General features: G+C 37.2%; 1 protein-coding gene across 1 annotated transcript in view; it reads right to left on the reverse strand.

Annotated features, from left to right (window-relative positions):
• DNAH11 (dynein axonemal heavy chain 11) overlaps positions 1-12,855 on the reverse strand; it is a 168,513-nt gene that overhangs the window by 13,830 nt on the left and 141,828 nt on the right. Inside the window, exons 64-71 of the mRNA XM_075214347.1 lie at positions 12,365-12,487; positions 5,944-6,148; positions 4,849-5,013; positions 3,822-3,962; positions 3,092-3,262; positions 2,603-2,725; positions 1,836-2,029; positions 1,528-1,676 (exon numbers count right to left, since the gene is read on the reverse strand). Coding sequence (XP_075070448.1) covers positions 1,528-1,676; positions 1,836-2,029; positions 2,603-2,725; positions 3,092-3,262; positions 3,822-3,962; positions 4,849-5,013; positions 5,944-6,148; positions 12,365-12,487 — 1,271 coding nt within the window. The remainder of the gene's footprint in view (positions 1-1,527; positions 1,677-1,835; positions 2,030-2,602; positions 2,726-3,091; positions 3,263-3,821; positions 3,963-4,848; positions 5,014-5,943; positions 6,149-12,364; positions 12,488-12,855) is intronic.

Below are 12,855 nucleotides of genomic sequence, written 5' to 3' on the forward strand. Positions count from 1 at the left end.
TAACCAGTCACACACAAAAGCATATTATACACATACACACACACACATATATATAGATATAGATATAGATATAGATATAGATATATATATATATATATATATATATATATATAGATATAGATATAGATATAGATATAGATAGATATAGATATATATAGATATATAGATATAGATATATTGATATTAAAAGATAAGTTTTAGGATTGAATGAACTCTTATTTTAACTTAAGTTTAGGGACAGCTTAAGCAGCCTTGTTTCATCCATGGTTAGGAACCATATCTTTATATCTGGCCGAAGAAGTGTGAGTGTCCCACTCCTTGTGACAGACAGTCTGGTCTGCTCATGTCACATTTTGAGTTATTGCTACAAATGGGAAGTATGCCTGAGTACCAAGAGGAAGGATCCAGAACACAGAGAGAAATCCTGAAAGTAATGGAGTGTGGACCAAAGCAGGTTGTTCCTAGCCTAGTCTGCAAGTGAGTCAAGTGCTGAAAGCATGAGTGCTCACTCTGACAGGCAACTGTAGCGGTCCTAGATTGCATTTACCTGTACCTTTATTGTATATACAGCTGGAAGCAGAGAACATATAAGTAATATATATATATATTAAAGTGTAGGAGTGAGAGAGAGACAGCGACAGTCCCACTACACACGTGGTGGTAGTTCAAATAATGTGCTGTAACAAAGTCATGTTTGCTGAAGAGGAGAAAGTTGAAAGAAAGTTGAAAGAGGCATGAAATAGCTGTTAGCTGAAGCTCTAAATCTATCCTAAATTTATGGGTAGGATTGAGGTTTTGATTAGATGTTATTCTAGTATTACCTATAAGGTTAATGTTTGGAGGAGGTTTACATTTAGGAATTGATGATATACTAGAAATAAGCGCTACGGAATATGTTAGCGCTATATAAATAAATGATGATGATGATGATGATGATGAAATATGAGTTACTCTTTTTCTTTACAGTATTTATTTTATCCAGTAGATCTTAGGATCACATTTAAGAATCTCAAAAACTAGCAATGCTTTTAGATATGTTCAGATTTGCCTGCTTAGTATGCTATCTTCCTAGGGTAATAGAACACAGACATGGCTCTAATTTCAGGACTTTATCCAGCCACTATTGTTATGAAATCTGATGGTGGGCCCTTGTCATGATGGGCTAGGACAAATTCTAGTACTGTCCCTTTATTAAAATAGTCCTGCCTGGAGCCAGAGAACATCTGTTGGCACTGAGAAAAATAAAAGTGATAACTTATCAGGAAACACGCCTCAAAGATGACTTATATTCCAAATCTCATCAGAACCATGTTATTGTGAGACAGGAGGGTATTTATCTCAGGAAATCAGCTCCGATGAGCCGTAAATATGCTGTATGTGAGGTGTGTTGTCTGGATTTATGTTTGGAAAGAGGAGCCCTACTGCTTCACATTGGAAGTGAAGAAGGAGACAGATCCCACTGCAACATTTTGTTTGATTGATGCACAGAGGAAAAGCCAAGAGTGCATTTCTATAATGGAGAATTACCCAATGACTCCAGGTCTTTCAGAGGGTTCACTCCAGGAGACAGGATGAAGAAAACAGGTGTTGCTGGGTTGGTCTCTTCATAGGATTTGGCCAAATCTGGTCGTGCACCCTCCACGTATTTTGATCCTAGTTTTTCCTCCACAAAATTTCTGTTGAAATGTAGAGATTCAATGTAACCAATGTTAAATTATGTTGTGTATACAACTTTTTAATAGTTGACTGATAAGGTTAGTGTTGTTTCAGCTGTTAACAAATGATCACGTAAGAATAGCAAAAACAAAGAAGAAGAAAAAATATTAAATAGAAACCTTATAGCGTAGGTCATTCTGTCTGGACGCAGGGCTCTTAATATGATCAGTTTTTGTAAAGCGGATTTGTTTTTCCACTCCTGTGGGAACCTTTCTTTCTCTGGACATTCTGATTCCACCATCTTCTTCCAGCGTTTTGCTGATCCCTCAATATCTCTGTCCAACCCTCTGAATTCTTCTAGTGTAGAAATCATCTACAAGAGACCACAATAACTTCTAAATCTTGGGTACATATGTAGACAAATCTGTCCCTTTTTTTTTTTTTCTTTAGCAGTGCCATCCAAGTACTTAAGAGAGACGTTCATAAGTTATAACAATGTGCTTGTGGCCCAAATACTATTTAAAAAAATGAGTTCTTACATTAGAGTTTATAAAGGTTGTCATGGATTATAGGTGCTACTAAAAAGCCTCGGAGGTGTGCAATTGGCCATGGGCCTCCAGATGGAAACCCCTGCTTTACACTACAATACAATTGTAAGTACATACAATTAACAAATGTTGTTTGACAAGCAGTTCTAGTTCTGTAACTCTGCTAGACATAATGAGGGCTGTATCTAGCAGATTATATTTGACACACATCTTACCCTACCAATTAACAGATGCCATTTCCAACAAAATACCTACCAAAAGATGCTGATTTATGGAGGAAATCGGTCACAATGGCCACAGTCAAAATGGGTGTGGTTTGAATGGATCAAATGTGTGGCTTAATATGTCTGGATTTTCCAATTGGAAATGTTGGCAGGTTTGTCTTATATCCTACTTACCTTGATGGCACTCCATGACTGAACAGGTAAAAAGTCGATGGGGCTCTGGTACACATGATCAACAGGAAACCGTAGCAGGAAGTCTAGCTCCAAAAAATCAATTTCCTTCAATTTCAGAAGAATCTTTGGTGGTAAAAATACAGGAAAAAGGTACATAAATAATTGTACAATTCAATACTTTTTTAAAACCTGCAAATGGCTAAAGAAACAAGGAATTGTGTCCCCATTTTTTACCATGATAAAATGTGTTTCCCTGAAGAGGAATTCATACTATATAACTATTAAAATGTTAGTTTGTAAAGTTGTATATCAACACCCCCCCCCCCACACAGACAGTGGAGGCAGCTATTTTATGTTTAGTGAATTGCTAGACTGAATTCTCATGAACCAATATTCAGCTCACAAGATGGCTACCACCACTGTGCGTAGACAACAGCAAGCTATAGCTTACAATTTCATTGCAATATATAGCATTTATTCCAACTTTACCTGAAATGCAGTCTGGGATAGAAATGTTAGCTTGTCCTTTTCAAACAGCCCCTGACTTGTGTAAAGGAAGGCAGAGTACGTGATGCATTCAGTAAGGTTGGCCACCCTCTCTTTTACATCTTCCGATGGTTCTGCACGCCCGATGGCTTTATGGAAAACTACATTAAAAGCCTATAAAAACATGACTTGATGGATCAGTGTTAGAGCTAACAATAATTTTTTATTAACAATAAGAATTATAGACTTTATGAATACAACCATCATGGTCATATTTTTACAACCCATAGCTATTAAAATTTATTGATGCAAGCCAGAGATCAGACTGCCCTAGTATGTGGAATTATTGTACTGCAGTGTATATTACAGTATAACTATACAGAAAGAAGAAAAGGATTTAGTACAGCTGTACGCTTCTGTGACAGTGCAGGCAATGTTTAGCTACCAGTAAAATAAATGTACTTATTCTGCTCTTTTAGGCCAAGACTGTGATATTTGTTATCTGTTCTGTGACAGTTAGAAGTTGTAACCTATAATAAGTGTTAAAAATACCCTTAAATTGTTCATGTTCCATCACTCTTTGCCTAGTTGGCAACATTTCAGTAGTTTTTCAGGGACAACTTGCTGTCAGGCAAATTCATGTAACTCACTAACACTGTATCCCCCAACGTGACCAAGACACAAGACATGGATGACAGATGCACATAACAGATAATTAAGAGAACATACTTACCTTTAGTGAGAACTGGTAAATGGGATTTATTTTACTGAGATCACTCATAACAAAATAGAGGAGAGATGCCCTTGCTGCAGCAGGCCTGTAGTGTTCTCTGGCTTCATTAATTTTTATTTCATTCTCTTTCGCTTCAACCACCTGTTAAATAATAACGATACCAATGAAAGCAGAGAGACATGATATTGGTGTCTCTGCAAAATGCCAAAAAATGGATTTCAACATCTTGCAAATGGATGTTTTAAGTTCTGTGTACTTATTTAACGAAAGAAAGATGCAGGGACTATTAAAATGGATGAGATTTATCCTCTCAATAATGTGTAAGCAACCTGGAAATAGTATCAAATGTATATAAGTTTATTTGTAGATTCTGGTCTGGTTAAACAATTATGGTTTATACAAATCTACAGTTACATTCATGGAATGTACAACTCCTTTTATCTTAAAATACCGTTCCATTTACTTTTCTACCAAACACTGCAGCTGAGTGGACAGACTTCGCTCCGTAATGCCCACACACACTACTGCCGACGTAGGCCCTGGTGCACTACAATAACCATACTGCCTGATCCTTATCTTTATTTTAATAGACTATTTTAATATTTTATAAAACTCTGCTTCAATAAATACAAAAAAAAATAAAAAAATTATAATGCTCCAGAAAACAGATAATGAATTTTGATAAATAGGGACAATTCCGGGGACAAATCTTTTCAACCTGGGACTGATACCACAGGACATCATGGGCAGACGACAACTAAATAGTTTATGATACATTTTTAATTTGAAGTGTGTCCTGTTTGTGGGCTGAACCAATATTTAGGCAGACTGCAGTCTCTCAATTCTATCATTGAGGTACATTGCGCCTCACAAACACATAGCTACATTCTGAAAATGTCTGCCGCCACTGTGTGTGTGTCATGGGTGCATTTTAATTTAGACTTGTTCAAACAGAAAACAAAGTTACAGACATCTTTGTAAATTTCGATCTGTGCAAATATTTCTCCCACCATAGCTCATACTCTACCTTGAGCTGGATCTCGGCAGCCGTGGATTTAGTGGACTCAAGTTTCTCCACAAGCTCCATGTCACCCAAAAAGTTGCCCTCTGCCGCGGAGAGGCGAATCAACAGCTCGTCTTCCAGGCGCTTCAGTTCTATCTTAAATTCATTTTGCTGCTTTGTTAACATGGACTGAGGACGATGGATGATAAAGAAAGGACCGTTAATGAATTTAAGATGTAAACATCAATGACTAACATGTAGATAAGGCATCTCAAAAAGCCACTAAGTAAACAACATACCCAGAAGCCACTGCTCCAGAAATGGTGTGGACTTATTTGCATATTTCTGTAACCTGTTCTACCTAATGTTTCTCATTGTTTCAATGAGGTTCTCTACAGAGCACTTCATATGTTAAGCATGTTCCCTTACCATACTCTACCCTACCCTACACTGATGATCTCCAACAAGAAAAAAGCAGTTGGTCTGCTGGTGGGATCCTTTTAACAGAACTGATCTCTATCATGCTCTGAATGCCCAGGGGACAATGCTTTCACTCAAATGGCCATGCAGTGATATACCCAGAATTTTACTGATCCATGACCTCCACTTTATAAAAACATATATATGAAATGAGGTGAGGCTATATGAGATGATGGGTGAGTCTCTAGTGTTCCAGACAACAACAAATATAAAGCTCTTTAAGGCCGTGGAAGTTTTATATCAGAGCTCTCGGACAGAGGACAGGGTACAGGCAAGGTGCTGATGATGCCTGGACTGAAATCTAAAAACAATAGCAAACATTACTGCATGTTACATCCTTATTGTTACTATAAGACTAGTAAATTAAAACCATGATAGTGTGTCTTTTTAGTAGACCCAAATAGACATGTCATGTTGTTATGACAGTAATGTTGGTATCAAAACTTCCGGAAATTATTAGTGATACTTTTTCGTGTCTCAAATATTTTGCCTGATGTAGTTTTCTTACATTGTAACCTTGGTTTGTTAAAAATGGAAAAGAATGCATTAAAAAAAAAAAGAAAAAAAAAAAGTTCCATCTACTTTATCTACACGTAAATAAAAAGGGCGTCATCCACAACACTCCATAGATTGCTCTACCTTTAAGTTCTCCAGATCTGGTCTCTCCACGCTGACCACATCCGCCAGCAGCTGATCCTCAAGCCCATCTGTAGTGACTGTGAAGTTAATGAGGGTGGTCTGAGCCTGGAGCTCAGGTTTGTAGTGGGGATTTGCAAGTTTTGTATGAAGAATTAACCGAAAGTTCTTGCTGTATTCACATTCTTTGTCCCCTATCTTAATATACCTGTTGTAAATAAAACACAATACAAAAGCTACTAAATAACATTATATTAATGAAACAAGTAACTGGGGAGTAACAGAGAAAGATTACTTGACATCCTCATATATATTTTAGCATACAATCAAATAAGCATTATTATTTTTTTTAAATGTATTTTTTGTAGGGGAATAACCTTTCCACACCTCTCCACAAAGCTACAAGGTCAGGAATCAGCTTTCTTTTTACACTACTAGACTGCCTGATGAGTCTCATCTCTTATTTGTAAAACAAAGTCCAGTGGTATTGGGAAGGAATTGGCAGCAAAGCAAAGTGGAGACATATAAAAAAAAGCAAATAACTGAAAAATAAAAAGTGCTACCTTTAATAAGTAACATTAGTTACACAAATCTTTGTTGCGTACATAGGAGTGTCAAAAGCTGTGGAATGACCTTGAGTTTCATCAAAGGAGCTGCTTACTGCCAATTAATGTAATCACAGATCAGGGACAAATAAAACAATTGCTTGGTTGCTCTTCTGTTGCTTTATAGGACTATGACAATAACATTAATTAGACTGGTGATAAATACACACAAAAAGACGATTGCTCTTGAACAAGAAGTTAAATCAAAATATAAGTTTGTAACATGGGGAATAAAATGTAAATATAATTGATTTATCACCATGTTCTAAAAATAAAAGTTTCATTATTATGATATACAACTTAATTCTCAGGGGTATATTTACTAAACTGCTGGTTTGAAAAAGTGGAGATGTTGCCAACAGCAACCAATCAGATTCTAGCTTTTATTTATTTAGTACATTCTACATAATGACAGCTAGAATCTGATTGGTTGCTATAGGCAACATCTCCACTTTTTCAAACCCACAATTTAGTAAATATACCCCCTAGTCTTTTAGCTTTGGTGTGTGTCACATTATCAGCCTTTATATGCTAGGACATATGATAATCTCTCTCAATGCAGACTGTGCTGGGTTGCATACTGTATTGGGAGAGAAAAGAAAATTCCATGGTAATGAAAATGCTCTATTACGAGTGAATTCTAATATATGTCAGCTAAACATACAGTATGATGTGCCCGCATGCGTACTATCATCATCATTAGCTCAGTTTACATGGAAGTTAGCAAAAAAATAAATTAATAATGTTTCCAAATAAGCTTATCCATTGGATCCCGAGAATTTAAATTTATTCTTTTTTTTTTTTTTTTAAAGTACCATGGATCTCCTTTAACTTCACCACCATATATAAAAGACAACACGTCTGTTCTGGTTATTGTGTATATTACTTATTGCTGTGGTGCAACATGTAAACAGAACAGATTCAATCAACTCGAGTTAAAGCTGGCTGCACTTGATACAATCTAGTCACTATATTGCCACAGATCCAGTGTTACTTTAAAGCAGCAATCAAACATGGAAGGTTTATTTTTTTCTCTAAAGGGCAAGTATACCTTAAGCATACCCTTCTATAAATCATTATGTCCTTTTCAACATTTTGCTATAGGTTGTAAAAAAAATATGGCTGTCAGTTACACAGACAGCTCTCAGCATGTCATGTGAGGCAGAGGCGGGAGCAGGAAGGGGAGGATTTTACAGTAAGCAAAGCACCGGGAGGTGTGTTCCAAAGCCTCTCTACTCATTACATCAAGTGTCATGTGACTGTGGTTGCCATCGTGCAGAGTTATGAATCATTAATAGCAGCCTGTAGAAACAAACCAAGGAAAATGGTTAATAGCAACATTCTTCTTATAGTCTGCTATAGTGAGTTATGTAAAAAAAAAATGTCGTTTTTCATGGTATTGACGCTATCAATTTGCTTTTCCCTGGGTCTAAGGTTATCGGGGATAATAAAAAGGCAGACTAAATTGCCAAATGGGTCTTACTTGCTATCACATTCTATGTTTCTCTGATATGTACAGTCATGCTCACAAGTTTTGAGAATGACACAAGTATTGGTTTTCACAAAGTTTGCCGCTTCATTGTTTATAGACCTTTTGGCAGATGTTGCTATGGTATACTGAAGTAAACATTACAAGCATTTCATAAGTGTCAAAGGCTTTTATTGACAATTACATTAAGTTTATGCAAAGAGTCAATATTTGCAGTGTTGACTCTTCGTTTTGAAGACTCTGCAATTCACCCTGACATGCTGTCAATCAACTTCTGGGTCACATACAGACTGATGGCCGCCCATTCTTGCCTAATCAATGCTTGGACTTTTTCAGAATTTGTGAGTTTTTGTTTGTCCACCCACCTCTTGAGGATTGACCACAAGTTCTCAATGGGATTAAGGTCTGGGGAATTTCCTGGCCATGGACCCAAAATTTTGATGTTTTGATTCCCGAGCCACTTCGTTGCCTTATGGCAAGGTGTTCATTCATGCTAGAATTGTTCTTCACCAAACTGTTCTTGGATGGTTGGAAGAAATTGCTCTTGTAGGATATTTTGGTACCATTCTTTATTCATGGCTGTGTTCTTAGGCAAAATTGTGAGTGAGCTCACTCCCTTGGCCGAGAAGGAATCCCACACATGAATGGTCTCGGGATGCTTTACTGTTGGCATGACACAGCACTTACCTTTCCTTCTCCAGACTAGATGCCCCAAAAAATCTGAAAGGAGATTCATCAGAGAAAATTAGTTTACCACAGTCCTCAGCAGTCCAAGTCCTGTACCTTTTGTAGAATATCAGTCTGTCCCTGATGTTTTTCCTCTAGAAAAGTAGTTTCTTTGCTGGCCTTCTTGACACCAGGCCATCCTCCAAAAGTTTTTGCCTCACTGTGTGGGCAGATGCACTCATACCTGCTTGCTGCCATTCCTGAGCAAGCTCTGTACTGGTAATGTCCTAATCCCGCAGCTGAATTATCTTAAGGAGATGGTCCTGGCACTTGCTGGACATTCTTGGGCGCCCTGAAGCCTTCTTCACAACTATTGAACCTCTCTCCATGAAGTTCTTGATGATCTGATAAATGGTTGATTTTGGTGCAATATTACAGCAGCAATATTCTTGCCTTTGAAGCCCTTTTTGTGCAAAGCAATGATGACTGCATGTATTTCTTTGCAAATAACCATGGTTAACAGAGTAAGAACAATGATTTCAAGCACCACCCTCCTTTTAAGGCTTCCAGTCTGTTATTCTAACTCAAATCAGCAAGCCAGAGTGATCTCCAGCCTTGTCCCCATCAACACTCTCACGTCTGTTAAAGAGAGAATCACTGACCTTTTGTGGCAGGGCTGAAATGCAGTGGAAATCTTGCTTTTGGGATAAAGTTCATTGTCATGGCAAAGAGGGACTTTGAAATGAATTGCAATTTATCTGATCAGTCTTCATGACATTCTGGAGTATATGCAAATTGCCACCATAAAAACGGAGTCAGCAGACTTTGTGAAAAATAAAATTTGTGTCATTCTCAAAACTTTTGGCCATGACTGTAAGACTGAGTGGTGCCACTCCGGTGCAGAAGACAGCACAGCAATTCTTGTTGTTTTTCCCCCCTCTTCATTCATGTGAAGATATGGTACCATAATGATGCCTTTCAATGACAGCAAATGATCAGATATATTTTCTGGATATTTAAATCAGTTATAATTATTTAACTGCATACATTAAAATAATGGATTTTATTATATAAAAGTTCCCCTTCAAAACGGAGTTCAGAATAACTCTTTCCCTGCTTAAATTACTACACCAAACTTAAGAATGTAAAAAGGGAAGTTTGTCTCACATTCTAATATTACCATTGTAAAGAGATTCTTTACAGATCTGTCACCTATTATGCAAGCTGGAACATTTGCTTTGGAATGGATACAATTCAATAAATATTTCCTGCTATGCTTTCCACTGTCAATTGATATTGTAAGACATATTTTATTTTAAATTAGTAGTGTCTAAAGCGCAGTAGATTTAATTATTTGTAATTGCCTAGTTGTTGTCAGTATGTGGTCATTTTATGACACTGGAGTCTACACTGTGGGTCAGGTTCAACTGTATATCTTTTCAACACAGAATTAATGTACTATTGATAGAACCATTACTGGAACCAAATTAAAGTCTGAGCTGATGGATTGGTCCGCAGGGTGCTGTCAGACATGAAAGGAGTAATTAGTATTCATTACTTCATACTCCACAACATTCCAATTATTAATGAACTTCAACTGTTGGACTGCACCAAATATATCACAACCATCTATTTAGCCATTATTTCAAAGGAGGAATTTATATCTTGGCAAGTCATTAAAAACATCCAAATCTGTAATATTGAATATTACTGGGAGTTGTGTAGGACATGCATAGGAAAATACATAATTCATACTATAAAAATGATCACAACGAACATTGTGAGTGCTGCCCACTTCTTTGCCTTCTATAAATGGAAACACACATTTGCTGGCTTCACATTGCAAATAAAGTTTAGACATTTATTAATATATTCATTAGTCCACCACAGCCACCATTAACTCAAAGTTGAATAAAACAAATAGGTTTTAATAAAAAAAAAATAAAAAAAAAAATCCCATATTCACTGGCATAAAAGTCATTATTAAGACCCGTACAGTCAAAATGACAAGAGTAATCTTAAAGTGCGAGCGACCGTTAGATTTAAGCTGAAGTGAATATGTGAGTGAGTTCTCTGTACAGCGCTGCGGAATTAGTGGCGCTATATAAATAGATGGTGATGATGATGATGATATGTTGTATTAGATCAAGTTTTTAATGCAACTTTTGTGAAAGTTTTTTTTTTTAATTGGGTTGTTTGTCATATAAAGCAAGACTCAATGAAATGCCAATTTCATTCACCACAATTAGCTGTGCATTTCATTGTGCAGTTACCTTGGGTAAATGTAAAACCTGAATTTATTTATTTGTAGGGATACTGATTGACCAGTACTAGGCCTTAGTTAATTAAACATGTTTGGTTGGCTATTTTAAACTTACTGTCAAGGCTCCTCCCAACAAACTGTCCATTCATCTGAATTAGAAAATCAACTTGTCTAATAATTATACTTTGATTTTTAGATAGAATTATTATTAAAAAAAAATACAAACAATATACACACAAAAAGATCACTATGTTCTCTTATCATTTTAGCAGGCGGTATACTGAACATGTAGGCTATGTTTCATTCTCTTTTCCTGCCACCAGATGGCGTAGGCAGAATGAGAGAGAAGTCTGTGCACAAACCTCCGCTGTCCTCTCTACCAAACAAACACCCTAATAGTGGATATTGATTGCCAGACTAACTGGTGTTGATATGCAATATACTTGCAACCAAGCTGTATATAAAGCCTTCTGAAAACGTGCACTGAGGCATCTGCCAATTCCTGCATACTTTCAGAGAACACCATACATTGCCTGTCAGTGTTTAATAAAAGGATGCCATGTTCACAAATGTGCTATATACCAGTGTTTCTTAAACCTGGTCCTCAGGACCCCTAACAGTGCTTGCTTTCCGTATCTCTTTGCTTTAGCACAGGTGTATGCATTACTGACTGATACATTGTAACAGATCCATAGGTATAATTATTTCCCTTCTCACCTGGAAAACCTGCACCATTTGGGGTCCTGAGGACTGGGTTTGAGAAACACTGATATAAACCATGAAAAAAAGAAAAAAAAAAAAAGAATTTCTTTAATTATTTATGGGGGAAAAATAAAAAAAAATGAACGCAAACATCTGATTGGTTGCTGTGGACTCCAGCACATTTGTGCACAAAGCACCATTTTATTAAAGAAATTAATCTCTTTAGAGATACACAACATTTCAAGGCAACATTGGGAGTAGTCCTGAAAGCAGTGACGGATCCAGGGGCGGGGAGGGGGGGGGGGGGGCGATCGGGGAGATCTGTGTTTAAAACACAATCAGAGCAGCCGGGCAGCACACTGTCCCTGCCTGTCACGGCTGGACGGACCTGCACATAGTGTGCAGCCGTCGGCAGCCTAAGATGTGAGAAAGGGGCGGGGCCTAAATCGCGCCCCCCCCCCCCTAGATCGCCCCGGGTACAGCATTTTTCTAGATCCGCCCCTGCCTGAAAGCAAACTAGATCCATGTAACGACACATTCTGTCACCCATTTTGCCCTTGCGATACTGAAGCTTGCATTTACAGCAATAATACAGGTTTGCTTTGAATCTATTGCAAACGTTTGTAAATGAAAAAAATAAATAAAAATGTACTAATCATAAGCAAAAATAGATGGACTGATCAATGTAATGCAACTTACCGGCCACGTTTAATGGTGTTTCTTCCCAAAAGAGGGTCAAGAACTGGATCAATTGTTTCATCCAGATTTTCAATTAACACAGTATCGCCAGATGCCAATGCGTTTTCAAGCGTATTCAGATAGCTACAAAAATAGAAACAGGGCGAACAAATGCATTGTCAGAAATAATTTGCTATTGGTGCACAAAGTATGTAAAGCAGAAATGTCTAAGTTATTGGAGAAGTTTTTCAAAACTAATGCACATTTAAGTCTATGTACCCCATAGTAACTTATCACATTCTATGGTTTCCCTAGAAGAATTTAAAAAGTTAGTACAAACCTCTGATTGGTTGCTACGAATTACAACAATGTTTCCTGTGCGCCAGTTTGCATAAATAGCCCATATATATTAATAGGCTGTACATTAATTTAATGCATGCTTGTCTACTCTCACATAATGTCAAGGAGACAGTATTTTGGGTACTTTTCCTGCACCCCCCTGGAGAGCAGGA

Source organism: Mixophyes fleayi, chromosome 5 (genome assembly GCF_038048845.1).
Source record: "Mixophyes fleayi isolate aMixFle1 chromosome 5, aMixFle1.hap1, whole genome shotgun sequence".
In the NCBI taxonomy this organism is placed as follows: Eukaryota; Metazoa; Chordata; class Amphibia; order Anura; family Limnodynastidae; genus Mixophyes; species Mixophyes fleayi.